This window comes from Crocodylus siamensis, chromosome 4, assembly GCF_052110815.1.
Source record: "Crocodylus siamensis isolate JL-2025a chromosome 4, ASM5211081v1, whole genome shotgun sequence".
In the NCBI taxonomy this organism is placed as follows: domain Eukaryota; kingdom Metazoa; phylum Chordata; order Crocodylia; family Crocodylidae; genus Crocodylus; species Crocodylus siamensis.
In genome coordinates, this window is record NC_143398.1 from 23,553,450 (window position 1) to 23,574,116 (window position 20,667).

The following is a 20,667-nucleotide window of genomic DNA, read 5'->3' on the forward strand; positions in this document are numbered from 1 at the left end:
CACTCTGAGGTGCTCTGGGTTAGAGTAAAAGGCAGTCCAGGGGAGAGAGACTTAACGGTGGGAGTCTACTATAGACCTCCCAACCAGGGAGAAGAGCTCGACCAGGAATTCTTAGGTCAGCTCACAGAGGCAGTGAGGGCTAAGGATGTGGTCATCATGGGGGACCTGAACTTCCCAGACATCTGCTGGGAGGAGCAGTCAGCCAAGTCTGATCGCTCACGTCGGTTCTTAGCCAGAGTGCAGGACCTCCATCTAACCCAGGAGGTGCACAGTCCCACCAGGGGAGACGCCTTGTTGGACCTGGTGCTGGCCACGGGTGATGACCTGGTGAGGGGGCTGCGGGTGATGGGCCACCTGGGAGACAGTGATCATCGCTTGCTGGAATTCACCATCCAGCGTAAGGTGGCAAAGGGCTGCAGCAAGGCAACAGCCCTAGACTTTAGGAGGGCTGACTTCAACAAGCTAAGGAGGATCGTTGGGGAAGCGCTGAGGACCCAGAGGGGAAGGGAATCAGATGTCGAAGGGGAGTGGTTGCTCCTTAAGGAGACGATCCTCCATGCCCAAAGGGAGGTAATCCCAACAAGGGTCAAAGGGAGCAGGAGGGCACATAAACCCCCATGGCTCACTAAGAGCATCCGGGAATGTCTCCTTGCTAAAAGGGAGGCATATACCCAATGGAGAGATGGGGTCATCACCAAGGAGGACTATGTTACAGTCGCCCGAGGATGTAGGGGGGCAGTCAGGAGGGCCAAGGCAGAGTTGGAGATAGGACTAGCTTCCCGGATTAAGGACAATAAGAAGTCCTTCTTCAAATACATAGGGGGTAAAAAGAGGGTCCCGGGTAATGTGGGGCCCCTGCAGGACACGAAGGGCAACTTAGTCATCACGCCAGATGACAAAGCTAACATATTTAACGATTTCTTTGCCTCTGTCTTCCTAAGTAGGGACCAGTTCAGCCACCTCCCTGCTGGGCCCCCCTCGGGCCCCGAGAGAGACACGCCTGGGCCAGGGGTTAGCGAGGAGTTAGTTAGGGTACTTCTGGAGAGGCTGGACGTGTTCAAGTCCGCTGGTCCGGACGATCTTCACCCTAGGGTTCTACAGGAACTGGCCGAGGTCATTGCGGGACCCCTGGCGCGGCTCTATGAGCACTCGTGGTGCTCTGGCGAGGTGCCGGAGGACTGGAAGAGGGCCAATGTGGTCCCTCTCTTCAAAAAGGGAAAAAAAGAGGACCCGGGAAATTACAGGCCAGTTAGTCTTACCTCAATCCCGGGTAAGCTCTTTGAAAAAATTATCCTGGCACACATCCAGGAGGGCCTTGCGGGGGAATGCATGCTCAGGGGCAACCAACATGGGTTCATCAGTGGCAGGTCTTGTCAGACCAACCTGGTGGCCTTTTACGATCAGGTCACCAAATCATTAGACGCAGGGGTTGCTGTGGATGTAGTCTTTTTGGACTTCTGGAAGGCTTTCGACACTGTCTCTCACCCTGTCCTCATCAAAAAGCTGGGAGACTGTGGTGTCGATGCCCACACGGTCAAATGGGTCGCCAACTGGTTGGAGGGCCGCACCCAGAGGGTGGTAGTGGATGGGTTCTTCTCAACCTGGAAGGATGTGGGCAGTGGGGTTCCGCAGGGCTCGGTCCTCAGGCCCGCACTGTTCAACATCTTCATCAGTGACTTGGATGAGGGGGTAGAAAGCACCCTGTTCAAGTTTGCTGATGACACGAAGATGTGGGGGGATGTGGGTGCACTAGAAGGGTGCAATAGGCTACAAGCTGACCTTGACAGGTTGCAACGGTGGGCGGATGAGAATAGGATGGGGTTTAACACTGATAAGTGCAAGGTGTTGCACATGGGGAGGAAGAACCGGCACCACACTTACAGGTTGGGGAACTCCCCTCTTGCCAGCACGGAGACGGAAAAGGATCTTGGCGTCGTCATTGACTCCACGATGAACATGGGCCGGCAGTGTGGGGAGGCAGTCAAGAAGGCCAATCGTACCCTGTCATGCATCCACAGATGCATCTCGAGCAGGTCCAGGGAGGTGATCCTCCCCATCTATGCGGCACTGGTCAGGCCGCAGCTGGAGTACTGCGTCCAGTTCTGGGCGCCACACTTCAAGAGGGACGTGGACAATATGGAAAGAGTTCAGAGGAGGGCCACTCGTATGATCAGGGGTCAGCAGGGCAGGCCCTATGAGGAGAGGCTACGGGACCTGAACCTGTTTAGCCTCCACAAGAGAAGGTTAAGGGGGGACCTTGTGGCCTGCTACAAATTGGTCAGGGGGGATCAGCAGGTATTGGGGGAGTCCCTGTTCCCCCGTGCGCTGCCAGGAGTGACCAGGAATAATGGTCACAAACTGGCGGAGGGTAAGTTTAGATTAGATATTAGGAGGCGCTACTTCACAGTCAGGGCGGCTAGGGCCTGGAACCAGCTTCCAGGGGAAGTGGTGCAGGCTCCTAGCCTGGGGATTTTTAAAAGGAAGTTAGATGAGCACTTTGCCGGGGTCATCTGACCCCGGTGCTCTTTCCTGCTAAGGCAGGGGGTCGGACTAGATGATCTACCTAGGTCCCTTCCGACTCTAGCTACTATGAAACTATGAAACTCATCGCTCTCTCTCTCTGTCTTTCTCTAGATGTGTGTGTGTGCGCGCGCGTGTGTGTGTGGAGTGTTCTTTTGTTTTAATTCTCGAAGAACATGGATTTTGGGGTATTTTTAAAAATGGATTTGGGATGCTGCTGCAGCAGTTCACCTGGCACAAGGGTTAGTGTCCCCAGGTACCAACTGGCTGGGCCCCAGAAGCACCTGAGAGTGAGTAGCCCTGAGCTGCTTGCCAGGGCAGCTTTTTGTATGGATGGGGCCAGGACAAGGCAGCTTTATATACTACTGGCGACAGCACAGGTGCTGGCCCCGGGCTCTAGTTCCCCCTGGCTGCAGATCTGGGAGGAACCAGGCAGGGTTATTTTGCCCCAAGTGGCACAATTTGCTCCCCAACATAGTGCATCTCCGAGCACGTGCGCTGAGGCAAAACGCCCTGGCTCAAATCTGCACTACTTCTATTTGAGTTGCTGCAAGTGCATGTGCTTGCATGTGTGGACGTTTCCCGTGAGTTTAACCTTTATTTGTGAATCTTGTGCAATTCATCCCTAACTTTGAAATATTTTACATAGTTTCATTTCAGATAAACCTTTAGGCCTGTGTTCTACAACCCATTTTTTGCAAGGAAATGGAATCATTGAAGGTTTGCATGTAAAACTCCAGATTAGTATAGAAATTCCTTTCTTCCTCTATGCCAGAAATGATGAATGCCCAATTCAGCCCCAATTTGCTTAGTACATATTGCTTATAGACATCCTTTCACAATAAAATATATAATTTTAGATCATTCATCAAAAGGATATACAGTATAACTGGTAGGATCAATCTGATTTTTAAGTCTGTATACTTCATACACTATTGCTTAGCTATAAAAATGATCACATTTATAGAGGACTAGCAAAAATTTGGTGACCTATTTTTGTAACATGGGGAAGCAGGTTCTTTGCAAAGATATAATTGAGATTAGTGGTAAATGAAACTTAGCTGTACATCTACTGCTTTTTTATTATAGATAATATATACACAGTCATCTTTCAACCAGTCATTTCATTGCTGGCCAAAATCAGACTTAGCTACTGGAAGAAAGTTTCATATTATTTAGAATGTATATTTTAATTTTCCTATGTTCCCTGATGCTTAACATTTGGGGCTTAACTATAAAATCCCTTGTTTATTCATTAGGAGGTGTGAGGGGAAGTAGGGTAACAGACTTGTGGATAATGAAAGATCCTACCTCTAGTTTTCTCTGATTATTGAAATAGTATTCCATAATGGCAAACAATGATATGAATAAAAATGGAGAGAACAGGTTTGCCATTAAATTTAAAAATGCAACAGCTCTTACCTCCCTGTTCACACAACTGTTGTGCTAAGGCATCCTTGAATATAACTTGACCCCTGTGAGTAGCTGTAGCCCTGGAAACATAAAAAGACAGAAAATAAACAATATGGATTGCTTACGTACGTACACGAATTATATGGTTAAATTACAGTAATCTTTCTTATTTTTCTTCCTGTTTGTCTTTCTCTTTATTTTTAGAAGAACAACTTGTTTAAGATTTCTTTTGTTTTGCTTTAACACAATACCCAAAACAAAATTTGATGGTAAAGAAAGCGAATGAGTACCATGACATACTATTCACCAGTACTGGGCTCAGCAAAGACCATGAGATTTTAGGTCACCACCTGGATAAGCCCGTGTATGTTGCAAAATTGATGAGTTTTCCCAGAGCAGAGCACTGGCAGAAAACAACAGCAGGAGAGATGTTCACAAAGCAGTTTCTATAAAATCCCCTATCAGCTGATGCATACAGCAAGTGATATTCATTCTGGAGAAAACAGTGTTTATCAACACTACTAGTTGAAAGCAATCATGGAAGCACATGGGGTGCATAGTCCAAGCCCTTGTCTTAAGGCAGGATCAACAGACCTATAACTATGCCTGACAGACACTTTTATCAACTCTTCCTAAAAATCTCCAATGAAGGAGGTTCCATAACCTCCTGGGGTAGTTCTACAGCTTCACCACATCAACAGAAAGATTTCCTAATATCCAGCCTAAATCTTCTTAGTTGATATATCACATCTGCTCCTTCTCTCTTATACATGTGGTCAGACAAGGATAGAACCTGCTGCAATGAAAAGGGGAATAAATGCTTGTGACGGGCTGGCTGGCAGTGACCTGGCCCAGGGACTTTGAAACGGCAAAAGATGATTGGAGGACTTGGGATTCCCTTTCCTCACCAATCTGGTAATGATTTGGCCCAGGGGTTTTGAACAGGTAAAAGATGATTGGAGGGCTTGGGATTCCCTTTCCGCACCAATCAGGCCCCAGAGACTCACCCCCTGTGTCTCTTAATTGGCCCCCTGGGTCACCTGGAGGCTGTGTGGCAGCATTCCTGCCTACCACATAGGAGATCTGGGTTGAAGTCCCAGCTGAAGTGACTTGGGGTGAGTGTGCTAACAAGAAGCAAATCTTCCTGCAGTGGAAAGGGGCCATTGTGTTTTCTCCCCCTCCAGGTACCAAGGCCCTATATTTCCTTGTCATTTGACATTTTGCATTTTGTACCTTTTTTATATTTCACCAACCCATATTGTTTGTTCTGCTGTTTGTGTTTTATATTTTGTTAACCCTGGGTTTTTTTGTCAATGATTGTAAGTGTCTAACCTTTGTCGAATCCTGCCTCCTTGGGGCATTGTAGTGTCCACTACATCCTCTGATTTATGCCTGTTATGTTCCCAGTATTAAAAGATATGGTTAAGTCCCCATTGGTGGAATGCTTCTGCTCTATAGGGGGAGGAGAGTCCCTACACCTCCCACAGTGCTTGTGCACCTGCTCTGATCCCTTCAATTGGAGAGGGGGTAACTCTTGGAGTACCACCCGGGTTACATGCTAAATAAAGTCTTTTAAGATTTATTGGGTTCTCAAAATAAAACCTACCCAGCTGTCAAAATACTGATCCTTAGTGGGTTTAATCTGCTCCTTTATCATGCATGTAAGTACCATTAGGCACTTTTACATGTGATCTCAGGGTGGGGGGGGGAAGCTTTAATTAGAGTGGCTCTGAGAGCAGCTCATAGGTACTAAGTAGAGTTACACATAGGTATGTGTGAGAGAGAGAAGGAGCCACCAGGCTCCAAGGCTCCCAGGCTAATCAAAGGTTTAGCGGCCCCAGGCCCGCAGCCCCAAGGAGCCTGGCAGATTCCCCTTTCCCAGGTGTGTCGGGAAGGGAGGGGCTGAGAATTCCCCTGCCAGTATAAAGAAGAGCCCAGGACAGGCAAGAAGCAACAACGCAGAACCGGAAAGAGGAGGAGGTGGAGCACGCCGGCGCACGCTGCAGGGAACTCTAAAAGCAACACTGAGTGCTGGTAGGAGTCTCTGGCAGAGAGCAAAACCCCAGGGGGGGTTTATAACTCAGTTTGCTGGCCCCTGCTGGGAGTAGAACTGTTTGTTTACTGGCCAGGAGCTGGCTGAGCCCAGCTTGAGAAGGGTACCGTAATAACCCTAATAGAGGGGCACTACTGACTTTCGGGTACTGTAGTACATGTAATAGAGGCACAGGAAAATAGTATGGATTTAAGCTGTTAAAAGAAATTGTGGGAAACTCTATAAGAGGCTCTCAGAGAAAGAGAGAGAGCCAATAAAGAGGGACTGACCCCACGAAGGTCAATTTTGGTTCAAAGTGTGGCTGCAGACAGCCGGAGCGGTGACCCAGGCCAGGAGAGCCTTCTCTTTTTACGTGTTTTCTTTTTGACCTTTTCTTTTGTTGATTGCTTGAGAGGAACTGAGGACACGTGGCCGGACCAACTGGCTGGCCACCTCCCGGTGGAACGGGCAAGGGTGTAGGGGTGGTGGAGCCCTCAGAAACTCGGGACCTCGCGGGACGTCGGTGAGACTAATAATTGGACTACACATCAAGGTATATGAACCAACTCCGTTAACATCAAGTCGTGGCAGGAAAAACATGGGTGTGTAAGATTCTCAAATAGAGCAGATAACACCCTAGTCGAGCGGCAGATGGCGTCCTTCAGGTCCACAAGGGACAGCAATACTCAACAGTATGCAAAGGAAATCATTGTATTTCTGATGTTGGTTAAACCTTATTAGATATAACAGAAACTTCTCTTCCAGTTAGAGATATTATAAATGTTATTTAAACTTTGCAAACCTCTGGCTATATCATGCTCCAACTATTTTCTGATGGGTCTCAAAATGAACCAGATTCTGCTTTAAGTCCATAAAAATGGTCAAACATAACTGCACGGATATAACTGACCACAGAATTTGGCTCCTTCTGTACAACAACTAGAACAATGTTTTCTAAACATCTGATATCTGGGGCACACTTGTTGGATTAAAATTGGCGGTATACTTCTTAATTTCCTGGTACCTCGGTTAAAAATCACTGAGCAAGATCTAAATGCAGAAAAGATATAGAGGGGGGCCTTGAGGCTAAAAAAAGTGGAGAATCACTGATCTAGCTGGTGCCACTTAAGGGCAGTGTGGGGCAGGAACACACCCTGCTATCACCTGCTCTTCCACTGTCTGCTCCCTCCTCACCCCTGGGCTAAATGCAGACATTTGTGGGGAGAGGTGGGGTAGAGGGAGGTTAGATTGTGTTAAAAATGGCCACCTGATCAAACTTAGCTTGCTCAGGTGTACGCCTTACACTTAGACTCCGTCTCAGTGATCATAAATCAATCTAAATCCATAACAGAATGTGTTCTCCCATTTTTAAACCTGTCTGTGTGCGCGCAGAATTTCCAATCTAATATCTGGATTGATGTGCACTCACACTTCCGATCTAGGTTAGATCAGTGAATTGAACTTCAGTATGCTTACCTGCACAGTCCTAGGGCTGGGAAAGTCCAGCTGCTAGCCCCCCAGGGCTGCACGTTTCCTACCTGTCCCCCTGGCACTGGGCTATTTTAGCTCCACGATAGCCCCTTGCCGCCACCCCCCCGCCAAAGACCAGCTAGCCCTTGATCCCTGAGTCTGATCCTTTTGGATGCCTTTGTGCTGTGGGAAGAAATAATTCTTCTCTACCTTTTCCTTGGAATTAGAGTAGGACTGTTTTTGCAATTCTTGCTGTGTGTTCATGCTAGTAACTTTTGGGAGATTTTTCTGTCACTGCTCAATTGGCTCTGGGCAATATTTGTTTATTCATTTTTCATTTCAACAGTGCAATGAGCCAGTAGGTAAATTAGGTTATGCTACTCATGTTATCACAGCTTGGGGTGGGGCAAGTGCCCATAATTTTTTAATAGTGGGTCCAGTTCCCAGATAAACTGGAATCTGAAAAAGATTAGGAGATGGCATCTTTTAAGTAAGGTGGGGAATGTGATCAGAGCTCCTAATGTCTGGTACCATGGAGAGGCAATCCCTCTCCTGTATCCCCTTAAATGATGTATGAGTGGAGGGTGGCAGTATTTCAGCAACAGTTTTGGGTCCAGATTAAGAAGATGGGGAGTTGACAGCAGCCCCCACATGTTGGAGAAAGGGCTCACAGCAGCCTTTTACCAAGTGAAACAGATTACAAAGGAGGAATGACCTGCATTGGATGTGTTCTTTTTGGATATTTCCCAGATGTGTTATGTAATAAAGTGGTAGTTAGTTAAGCCACATTCCTAAGGTCCTGTTTTTATTCCTGTGGTTTTGGGACAGTAAGTGAGAGCCATATAACATACTATTTAAGTGAAAATGCAAAAAAGGCTTCATAAAGCACTATGTGGAAGTTCTTTCAGGGTTTCACACATCTTACAGTTATCTGAAATGTGGCATAACATTTCTTCACTAACACATGCTGTCTGTAAGTATGTGACCCTGTAACTACATTGTACTATAAAATAAGAACACATTAATTACTTTAGCACATGAGAACAGCCAATAATACCAAAAACTTTATCGCTTTCTTTAAAAAAATCAGATAAAATGCAGTCCATTTTCAAAATATTTCAAACACCATTATCTTTACAAAAAACTCACAAATTGGCTTGAAATGCTAAATATTCAGTAGTTATAAATATTCAAGAAGATTGTTTACTATTACTGCATATATTTCTACAAATTCCCTTATGCTGGTAAATGAGTATATGGGTTAGGGAATATCAAACTACATACTCTCCAAATCAATGAACATATGCTGTTCAAACCCCATGGGCAATTGACCAGGTTTCCTTAAAAGAACCAACTTTGTGTGTTCAGTCACAAAATTAATACCAGGCTATGCTAAAGGCAGCTGTTAGAAGAAATCACAAACAAACAGAGATGGCTTATGGTATAGTTAATAATGGGTGCGTCTACATTTCCCTGTATGGTGATGTTGCTACAGTGCTGTGCTTTACTACTTCATTTTGGAAGTACTAAAGCATGGCACAGTCCAGGTGCATAGCATATGGTTAAATTTCACTGCTATGGGAGTGCGCTGGTACGGCAACGTAGCTGGCAATCACGTGTAGACAAATGTGATCACTATACTGCCGTAGCACACCATACAGCAATGTAGCATTTCACTCCATAGCCATAGGTCAACATGTAGACATGCCCCACATGTATTATGTGTTGAGCCAGTGCTCCTGGGCATGTAGACAAAATGGCACAAACAGGGTAAGGCAAACATTATCTATCTTGATTATGTTCTCCCAACCCTGTGATTTCCAGCCAGGGTCCCTAGAGATCCTTTCTAGAATCAAGAGATCCTAGAGATCCCAGCTAGGGTACACTGCAGTGCCTAGAGATCCTTTCAAGTACGCTGCGAGGTGTCATGCAATGTTAGAACTGTTAAGTGTGCAAACATGAGTCACAAGCTAAACCCAGTGATTTCAAATAGGAATCCACTTTCTGCCCTGTTGTGGTCTTTCCAAGTTCTGTGCAACACAATAATTACTCCATTGTTTTTCTGTAGTCAAAAAAGAGTGTAAACTAAGAACTGGCATTTTCTGATAAGGTGCCTTTAGTCCAATAAGGGGTGCCTTCAGTCTAAAAAAAGCTCAGAACCACTGTCTTAGCCCCACAGAGGGCTCTTCACAGGTCCTCTAAAATGGGACTCATTATGCTGATGAATGGTTGGGTGTAACCTCACTGAAACTGGCAGATGCAACAGGATATATGTAAAACAACTATATGGGTCACAATTTCCCTGCAGGTGTATGTTTGACAGACCTGGCTCCATTTTCTCGATAAAATTTCTAAAATTAGGGTTGGCTTCTATATTGTTTTTAGAACGTTTGCATCTTAAGGTATAGAATTAATGTGTTGTTTTCTTTGTAGATGAAGAACACTTCTCAACTACATATTTGGGTTGCTCTAATACCATTAAGCAAACATTTGGGTCTTACTCTGAAACATGCTATTTATTGGGTGTGTCTACATCTGAATTAATATGCTTTTCCTAAGGTGCATTAAATTTAGTACCTCTAACGTGAGGTACTAAATAAATGAGCGTTAGGTTGCCCTAATGTGCAGTAATGAAAGAACATGTTTTTAAAGTGATGCTTAATGCACAGTAGCCTATTTTACTGCACATTAGCAGAATTGCATAGTTTTTTACATGACCTTTTAATGCACAGTAAAATAGGCTACTATGCATTAAAACACATGTGTAGATGTGCCCATTTTCAGCTAGAGGACAAGCCACTAAGAAGATAAGATATCGTTCAACCAAGGTCACTGTATGTATGCTCTAGCCATCCTTAGATAGAATTCCTCTCTAATAATGAATATTTACATTAGAACTGAGAAATGAAAGAAACACGGGAGGACACAGGAAAATCCTGGTGTGATCAATATAAGTTTCAGAAGAAAAACAATTTACAGATAAGAAAGTCTCTATATTATCTTCATTCATCCATTAATCTGGATGTATCAGTTGGGGGATACAGGAAGTAGAAAAATGGCATTATAATAAGGAAGGAAAAGAGTAAATACATTGCTGAGAGAGGAAGGAGGGAAGAGAGAGATATTTTAACTGAAAATAAAAATACCATCTCTCAAGTCAGAGCATAGAGTCTAGCTTCTGGCCTTGGACACATTACATTAGTGCTATAAATGTCCTTACATTGCTATAAAAGGTGAATATCCACATGTACACGCATCCGTAACACCACAAAAACTGGTGGATCTGCTACAAAAAAGTTCCTCTTTCAAGAAAGAACTCAGTAGCACTACATTTTGTAGCACTACATATAGCATGTAAACTGTTACATATAGAACCACAAAGGGTCTCATAGATAAGTATCCCACAATCTTCTGAACTCCTTCCCTCTTACAAGAGGGTAGGGTAGGAGAACAGCTGGCTCCCTGACAGGCTTCCCAGCCAGGTTGACCTGGCACAGAGTATTCTCAGGACCCTGAGGCCACTGCTAGTGTGAAAGCAACAGCTTGCCAGTCCTCCCATGATGGCTGCCTCTGTGCCAGGAGCACTTGTTCTGCCTAGTGTTCCTGTACCATTGGCTGCAGCTGTTAAGCAGATTTTTCTACCACCCCAGTGGGTTGGCAGAGGTGAGAAGAGCATCTTTCCTTGTCCCCCTTGCCCTCCTGTCATCTCCACAGGTGGTAGGCAGTAGAAAGGAGGGTGGCAATGAGAGCAGTTCTCTTCATCCCCCTAACATCTCTTCAAGACCACCTCCACCCATCCCGATGTGTGGTGGGGATGCAGGGACAGGCACTGTCTTTGACAGCTGCTGCTGGTAGTAGCTGCCAGCTGATCACTGATAGCCTGGCCCCTTCACTGGCAGGGGAGAGGGCAAGCTCTCAGTGACCTAGCTCACTGACTGGTGCTCCCAAGGTCTGGAACAGCCTCAGAGGTGGTTCAAGCACCTACATTGAACACCTTCAAGAGCAAATTGGATGCTTATCTTGCTGGGATCCCATGACCCCAGCTGACTTCCTGCCCTTTGGGTGGGCAGCTGGACTCGATGATCTTCTGAGGTCCCTTCTACCCCTAATGTCTATGAAATCTGAGTCAGCAAAGGGGCAGCCCCCTTTCAATCTCCTGGCTGGAAAGCATGCCTTTGAAGTTGTCACAGGGCGGGGCCCAGGAGTGGCCATGATCTCTCCTGGTGCCCCCTACCATGCCAAATGAGTGTCTGTGCACCCTTGTTATCTCGCCCGCCACGTATGAAAGGGAGGCTGCCTTTTACCCTCTTGAGCACGGTGCTCTTAGTTATCCCAGCCCTTTGTCCCGTGTAGGTCGATCTAGTGCACCCACCCCTGTGGGCTGTGCGTGGCTCTTACCTCCCCTAATACCATGCCCCAAGCCTCTCAGTTGTCCTGGACATTGTTGTGTCTATGGTCTTTCCTTAGCAGCCCTCTCTGGGCTTCTACCTGTACGCTCGCCCTCTCCGGGCTTCTATCCGTATGCTCGCCCTCCCTCAGGCCTCTTATTCCTGTACTCGCCCTCCCTCGGGCCTCTACCCATACGCTCGTCCTTCTCCAGGGCTCCTTATTCCAGTATGCCCTCCCTGGGGCTTATCCTGATACAAATGCCAATCGCCCTCCCTGGGGCTTATCCCGATATGAATGCCAATCGCCCTCCCTGGGGCTCCTTATTCTTGTCTGCCCTCTCTGGGGCTCCTTATTCCTGTCTCACGCCTGCACTAGGGCCTTGCTCGCGACTCCCGCAATTGTGGCTCAGGTGGCCTTAGCCGTGCCTGGCCCCCAGACCTGCCTTCTCAGGTCACTCACCCGCACTGGGCTCCTCGCCCCGCACAACACTGCTCTACTGGGCGGGGTCTATACAAAGCCCAAAATGTGGCACCCTCTCTGGTGCCAGGAACCCCCACGCTGCTAGGGAGCTCCCATGAGGCCTCCTCCAACCCCTACAGCCTCACCTCGTCCTCCGGTGTAACACAACAAACAAAACCATCGGCTGTCCAGCCCCAACTCAAACTCAGGCCTCCTGACCAAACATAAACCCTAAACCATCAGGCTCTTTATCTTCCCCCGAATCCCTACCAGGGGCTCCTCTGCCTGGTATCCTCTCTCATAAGGTGCTCAGGCCCTCGGGCTCCTCAACTCAGCCTGGTCCCAAACAGCTCCATCTTCCACAACTGCCAGAGGAGACCTGCCTGCTTGGCCTCAGCCTAGGCTATTTATATGGGCCAGGCCCTGCCCCCTCCTGGTCAGCTAACCTCAGTGGTTGCTCCAGCAACCCACACCTGTCCTTTAGGAGCAGGCACTTCAGTGCCTCCGACACATCTCCCCCTCCCAAGTTGAAGTCTTACTAGGAGCGGGGCGCGAAAGTGCTCTGCGACAGGGTCTTACTAGGAGCGGGGCACGAAAGTGCCCTGCAACAGAAGTAAATTAGTAGTGCTTCGGCCAGGGGGCTGGGCACATGTTCACACTCCCATAGCACTTTATTTTTGTAGTGTGTGTCCAAGCCTGTAGTATTACATGGATTTTATTCAGAATTTTGCCATGTAGGCTGAAATGTCACAAGTTTAAATCAAGGACCATATAAAGACATTCAGATTTTTTAACAATCACCTAAGAAAGTTAGGAAAATTGAGGATCTTTTATACCAGTAAAAATATGTTGGTATCAGGTCTGCATTTTGCATGTCTTTATGAATGAGTTAATAAAGGAGGCTGGCACAGCTTATTCACTAAATAGCTTATTAAAGGAATAAGTTATGTGCTAAACAGGTTCCATTACACTGGAATTACTGCTTCCACAGTAGAAGTCTAAACTTAATTATAGTATTTGAAAAAAAAACCCCATACACAAACCCAAATGGGTACAAAACCTGTGTAGATCTGCCCTGCTAGAGATTGGATGCCTCAGGGCAGTCATAATAAGCCACAGAGCCTTTCATCTATTGGTCATCAGCTTTAATCCTGCCCAGCTCTTTAGGGATTAAAAAATGTTCTAGTCTAATGGAAGATTGGTAAATTCCAGTTTCAGGTCCCATGTAAAGAACTCACTGCTATGTTTTGTATCAAACTGTAAATATGTTAGAGCATATTTTGTCATGTGTTTTTACAGTGTCTAAAGAAGCAGATCCCTGATTTCAGTTGCATGTTCTGGCAAGAGCTCTTGAGAAACATCTAAAATTGCAACATGTTAATTGTCACGTACACATTAAGAATAGGCAGTAGGAGTCTAGAAATCAGAAGATGAGGGAAGAACATCTTTAAGCTCTTTTTTTTTTTATAAACCTCATGATTTTGGAGGTCTGAGTCATGACTTAAATTTTTCTAATTCCTAATCAATCCTATCTATAAAGTAGAGGAGGGAGTTGTCAGGGGTATGTGGCTTTACATAATCTTCAACATGTACAGAAGGTCCTATGAGGGTCCTGTTTATCCCAGGTATGAAAAGAAAAAAAAAACTGTGGGGGGTGGAAGATGGACAGGCAGAAGCATCCTGGTACGTTCATCATGAACTTCAAAGGAAAAAACAATTAATAGATAGGAAAGATAAAATGTCTTTCTTTTTCTTATACTTTCTTAGGTTATTCCAAGCATAAATTCAGTCCAGCAGAGGACCTGGTATTTAAATGGGATTGTATATTAAAAAAAAGTTTTAAGATTTAAACAGTAGACATTTAGATACTGAAGGATGCCAAAGAAATTGATAATCTAAGGGCCTGACCCTGCAAATACACATGACTAACTTGATATGTACAAGTATCCAGTGATAATGTAAACATACAACCTTAAAGACTGCCCATGTGCATAACATTATTATGTACATCTCCAAATTTGGACTTTAGTGCTAGGGACAGACATTCAAAAAGCCTGAATTGATTCAATCTTTGCAGGTTAGTCTAATCTGGCTAGGCTGAGCCGGTTTGTAACTGTGCAGACAACCCCAATGGACTGAAAAAATGCAGGCACATTCCTGCAGTGGCTCAAGCCAGAAGCCAGGAGGTGCTAGGGCAGCCCTCCCTTCCCTTCCATAGTGCTGAGCTGAGGGGGGGCATGGCCAGGCCTCAGCAGGACACTCTGATTAGGGAGGGGTTTCCCCCTCACCGCCGCTGCTCCTGACCAGCGAGGGAGCCAGCAGGGAGTTGATAACAGAGCATTTAGTTACGCAGGGAATTGATAGCATTTAGTACCCCATCAGAAAACAAAAGCCTCGCTCACTAGTTCAAGCTCTTCTTAAATAACTTTTTCCAGTGAAAGAACACAGGGACATTACCAGTTACCTGTTGGTGAGCTCTAAAAAGCCGTAAGAGGACACTGTCCTGTCTGCCTTACACAGACACCTGTCAGCATTAGCTAGCATAGGGGATGTCAACCGGGGATACGTGTACCCCTGGGGGTACTTGGGAAGGCCCCATGGGGTACACAACAGTGGCGTGGAAAAACAGGGGGTGGTGCTACCAGCAGATTAAGTTACTTTTGTTTTCGCCGGCACCATGAATCACCAGCACTTCTGATTTTACTGCCCTGCATGGGACCACCCCCCACTCAGTGATCAACCACTGGGGAACTCCCCCTGCTCATCAACCAGCTGTTGGGGGACTCCATGCTTCTCCACCGGCTGCCTGGGATACATCAACTGTGGCAGTGCACCTTTGATGCCTTCCACTTCAAGGACTGGAGCAGGCAGCTTCCAGGTGGCTGACTGCAGTGGCCATTTTCAAATGCAGGCCAGCTATATAAAGAGGGCAGTTGGCTGTTAGCAAGGGAGGCAGCACCATCAGCCAACTGGGCTCTTGCTCAGGGGCCTGGAGGTAAAGGAAAGGGCTATGGGGAGGTGGAGGCTTCTGTTGTCCTGCATAAGATGTGAAACTGCACTCTGCTGGGGAAGGGTGGCCTGGTGCGGCTCCTAGCAGCATGGGAGCCCCCAGGAAATGCCAGGCCAGTTATCTCCTGGTGAAAGGTGGGAAGGGGCACCTTATAACCCCAGCCCCACATCCCTGGTGTTGTTCCAGCAAAGCAGGGGGAGCCCAGGTCTGTTAGGAGCCCTGACACAGAGTCCAGGCCAGAGGAGTGACATGGAGCTGCACCCAGGCAGCAGGGTAAACCCTGGGGGTGCAAATAGAGGCCTTATATGTGGGTGAGTGAGTAGAGGCCCTGAGAGAGAGGGGCATAGTGAAGAGGGAAGAGACCCAGTGGGGGCATGGAGGCCTGGTGAGGGGGCAGGAGCAAAGTAGGCTAATAGTTGTTGAGTGGGTCAGCAAATGTTCATGTGAGGGCAGCAGGAGATGCCCGACAGACTGCGCCAGGGCTGACCAAGGACTGGAGAAACACGCCTGAAGCCAGAGAGGCCAGGTGGTATGAATATGGCCCAGGAGGGAGGGCAGCATGAATGAGGCTGGGTGAGAGCTGGCAGAGTAAATGGACCCCGGTGAGAGAGAGGTGGCATGAAAGTGGCACTCCGGGGTAGTATGGTAGAGCTACAACTGTGTACCCAGTTGGCTCTGAACCGAGGCTGGAGAGGTAACACACAGTGGAACATCTGCGAGGCATGGGGCACATACAGGGATGGTTGGAGTGTGCACTTATGGCCCCAGTCACCAGGACATACAAAATGCAGTCTCCTGCTCAAGTAACAACTGTACTTATTTTCATCAAGGAGTGGCAGACAAGTGGAGTGGATGGGCTGCCCAGAGACAGGGGAAGACTGGAGGCAGAGACCTGGCCATGACAGTAGCCCTGTTACAGCGACCAAAAAAGGCTGAAACCCCCTGAGCTAGCTGGCTACATTCCATGCTGTGGGGGGGATCCCTGTTTGAGCAGGGCAGGGGGGAGCAAGAGGAAGCTAGGCTGACACCACTGTACCTGCAGGCTCTGCCAAAGCTCCAGCCAGGGAGCAGAGGAGCAGGGTCAGCCTGCTGGCCTGGAGCGGAGAGCCCCACCCAGGATTGCAAAGCATCTGGGATGCCAGGAGATTCTATTTTAAGTGAAACCAGGAAAGGGTCTGGGACAGACATTGCATAAACTGGTTTGACCCAAATCAGTGAAGTCTGATACTACATTCAATCAGGTTTATCTCAAACTGGTTTCAGCCATTTTCAAACTGGTTTATGTGCACTGAATGTCTGTTCTGTTACAGGTGTAAACCAGTTTCTGATCACTTAAACTGGTTATATGTAATATCTGTCCCTAGCCCAAGGGGCTATATAAGTATGACTTCAGAGGCCAGTGTAATCTGTTCATCACACCCCAACACAGCACAACAAGAATCAAGGATAAATACCACTCTGATGGGTGTAAGTTTGTTAAAGAATTGGTGGATGCCTTGATTTTGCAGAGTTAAAAATAAACCCGTGACTTCTGACATATAATCAATTTGGCTTAGAACACTGAAAACTTTCAGGTTAAAATGTGTAACGCACAGTAGAAAAGAGAAAGCAAGAAGACTTTGAATTTTATAACTAGGGTCTATGTTGGTATTTCATGGGAGTTGGGGAGGTAATGGATTCTCTGATTTGTCAGGTTATTGCAGGGATAAAAGAAGGCCTAAGGCATGCATAGCTGACTTAAAAGGCATCAGTGCAGGGCTGTTGGTTTTGCTACTTTCACTGAGCCTGGGCAGCAATAAAGAACAGGCAGCAGCTTCTCCCCAATGCACTGCTGGACCAGGAGGCATTTGAAAGGATTTCAACTATTAGTTAAATGATTTAACACTGTTTTAAACAGTTTCAGGTGAAACTAAAGTACATTCTGATTAACATAATATAATCTGAGACTTCAGGCATTTTTAAATATGTTTGTGACTTTGGCTTTTCTCCCTCTAGTGCCAAACTATCTTCTCATATATTTTACCATGAAAAAATCACTAGTGGTGACCCTACTGATCATGAACTGCAGAGAAAAACTGGGAGAGCAAAGTGGAATTACCTGCGCAGAAGTTTGTCCAGGACACTGATATCAATATTCCTATTCATAAAGATTGGCTGATAGGTGAAACAGGCTGGTGGCAGAGATTAAAGTAGTCAACCAACACTCCATGGGTATAAGCATAAGAGAGCCCTATTGTGATCAGTTCACTCATGACAGAAGTGTGGCTGAAGTCAATAAGCCAAAGGCAGAAATGTCTAAGATGTAATGACTTAAATTCCATCACATAAACTGAGACTTCTCTGATCACAACTGGACTCCATCACGCATCAGGAGACTGAATCTGAATGAGCGTAAGAATAAATGGGCGTTATACCTCTTCATGCATCACCTGTGAATTTGTCCCTAGAGGATTATTACTCATGTGAATCAAATAACCATTATATGAACCCAATAATGGGAAGAATTTACATGGGTTTAGATAGCAAAAAAAAAATATTGAGGATAGAATAAGTAGCCTTAATATACTTTACATAATAGCTACATGTTTTTCAAATACCTGCGCATTAGCTGAACAACCAAAGCACACCAGCAAACAAATAGCAATACATCTTCCAAGGCTGCTCTCAGCCTCATTTGTATACAATGGCCCCCAGCTGGAGGGCCTAACCATTTACCAAGCAAACATGGCACTACTATAAATCATGGTCCTGAACAAAAATCAAGAGAAACACAGTGGGCTTTGGATCATGTTCCAAATACACGTCTGAGCGGAGGGTAAAGAAAGTTATTTATTTACTTGTTACACTGTCAATAGAAAAAGATCTACAATGATGGTCTCGGCTTTATCCAAAACCATACCCAAAATGAACTACCTCTATCTCTTTCTCTTCAGTGCAAGACACCTACCCTGCCAACAGGCCTGTTCCACTATAAATCAAACTTATCACAAGAGATCAGTTAAAACAGTAAATATCTATTTAAGGATGTATCCAAACATCTTTACTAGTTGCAAAAGATAAAAGTATTCTTTTTAAAAGTGTAGCCAACACTGGAAAACACATGCTAGTTCCATTGTTTCAATTTTATAATCACTTTTAAAACCAAATGTATGTGCATGTGTGAGAGCAGACAGACTCCATTAGAAACCTCTTTAAGAGAGACTAGACTGACAGCAATTAAATATGCATCAATGTGGTAGCCTTCATGGCACACACTTACATTGCGCCTGGGATTAACATGCTCTAGGTGTACTGTGAAGCATTAGGGGCTTTTTGTCTGATGAACTGGATTGCCACCTTACTAAATAGGGAAGGGAAACTCACCATCTCTAGTTTCTGCCTCTGGTTTAATATTTTTTGGAAAATGTAAATAAGAACAGTACAGCCACTGCCAAAAATAAGGTCAAAATAAAATAAATTGGTTTGCTAATAATGAACATTTTCTAACCTTGCTGTGCAATAGGCATAGGCATCTATGGTTTGGTGTAGAAACCTGTCCTTGACTGCTTCCACACATGCTAAGTGCTGGCTATGAAGGGATGGATTTAAGTGCACATTCAAGGCCTTTCCTGAACAGAGGATCTCAAAGGAGAAAAAAAATTATCATGTGACCATGTAATTATGTATCACCAATGTATAAAGAGAAAGGGACAGAATTACAATAGCACAGGCAATTTATGAGGTATTTGATTTTACTTTGGTATTTTTTTCTTTTCTTTTCGTCGGCGAGCTTAGTTGTTTGAACTCAGGATGCTTTCAACAAAGGGTTCAGGAGAGGTGTACAGTAGAAGAGTGAGTAAACAGTGTGATAGAAGGAAGTGAGTGAGAATAAGTGACATTTTAAGCTGTATTCAGGCAGTTACATTCTGCCTTCCATAATTTCTCTGATGACACAAAAACGATTTTTTCTTTCCTATGCACTCATATGTAAATAAACTGATTAGGACCTACTCTCCTGTTCTCTGCAAGCAGATTATGACAAAGCTTCCCTCCCAATTACAGGAGTTCTGGCATTTTTATGAATATCTTGCATCAAGTTTGATTCCAAAGGAAAGCAAATTCTAGTTTTTCTACACTTTTAGATAAAGGGTTATCACACTGGCATCTGCCAAGCCAGTCAATTCATATAAATAATAGAACAAGCTTCCATTGTCTCTCTACTGACACAGTGCCAAAAACTAGGTCTACCTTTTCCAGGGGGAAAATCATGTTCCTTGGCTCTGCAGTATATCTTATTTTATTGTCCTTTGAGTTCTCTGTGGAATACTGATTGTATGTAAAGTTAATAATGCTTACTACACATGGATTTTAGATTTCAAGTGGAATGAATATTTAGGTGCATTTAAAACATATGTTTGTTCATAATCTAATGAGTCTATTGTAGTTATCTGGAATTTAAAGACACAAAGAGATTTACTATATTTTGATTTTGTAGTCTTTCATTTAATTATAATCTCATTCAAACATAGACAATTATATTTCAATATCCACTTGAAAAAATAATCATTTTTTTCTTTACCACAACCATAGATGCACTACAATTTAATAAGCACTTGTATGGTGCCTGACGTCTTTGAAATAACATATAGGCATTTAACTAAATGGATTTGTCATTATGTTGATATTTTATTTGTACTGTAAAGAAACTCTTTTACCTAAAACAATGTACTAATAATGCAGTCTAACATTTACAAAATTAAGATTTTGGATGTCAGATCAGATTAATATATAAAAGGAAGGCTGGTACAATTAATTACGTCTAATTAAGTTAATCAACACTGATTCTGATGAGAACTGCTTTTTACATAGCACAAAAGAAGTCACTGCTCATTAACTGTGACAATTTACTGATGTACTGTAGATGTTTGTAACAGGGGTGAAGTTATGGCAGTATGTTCTCTAGTACTGCTGTCGATCAGAACAAGGAAAGGTCTGGAGGATTCTGGAAACATAACTTGCACACGATTCAGATGTTGTCAGATCAGGTCATTTCAACCTTATTTCACGTTTTCACAAAGCTGTTTATAATAATTTACAAGTACAGCCATTATACATGAGGACAAGGTCAACACAAAAGACTACACTGATTTTTAAACAAAGTAAAATGTAAGTTAATTGTAAACATCTGAAAATGGCATGCTAGATCCTACGCTTCAGCTGAACTGCAATACCAACTTGGGGGAAGGGATGAGATGATTTAAGACCTTTACAAGTTGCAGGCTCCTGAGCTATCTGTTTTGGAGTCCACTTCTCAGCTCCTGTTTGTGAGGGAGAGAAAGAGCCAGCAGGCTCCTTGGCTCCCAGACTGATCCGAGGGCCAGTGACCCCAGGCCCG

General features: G+C 45.1%; 1 protein-coding gene across 1 annotated transcript in view; it reads right to left on the bottom strand.

Annotated features, from left to right (window-relative positions):
* Window positions 1–20,667, bottom strand: part of RELN (reelin) — a 567,367-nt gene that overhangs the window by 322,308 nt on the left and 224,392 nt on the right. The window contains exon 4 of the mRNA XM_090041978.1: window positions 3,943–4,013. Coding sequence (XP_089898104.1) covers window positions 3,943–4,013 — 71 coding nt within the window. The remainder of the gene's footprint in view (window positions 1–3,942; window positions 4,014–20,667) is intronic.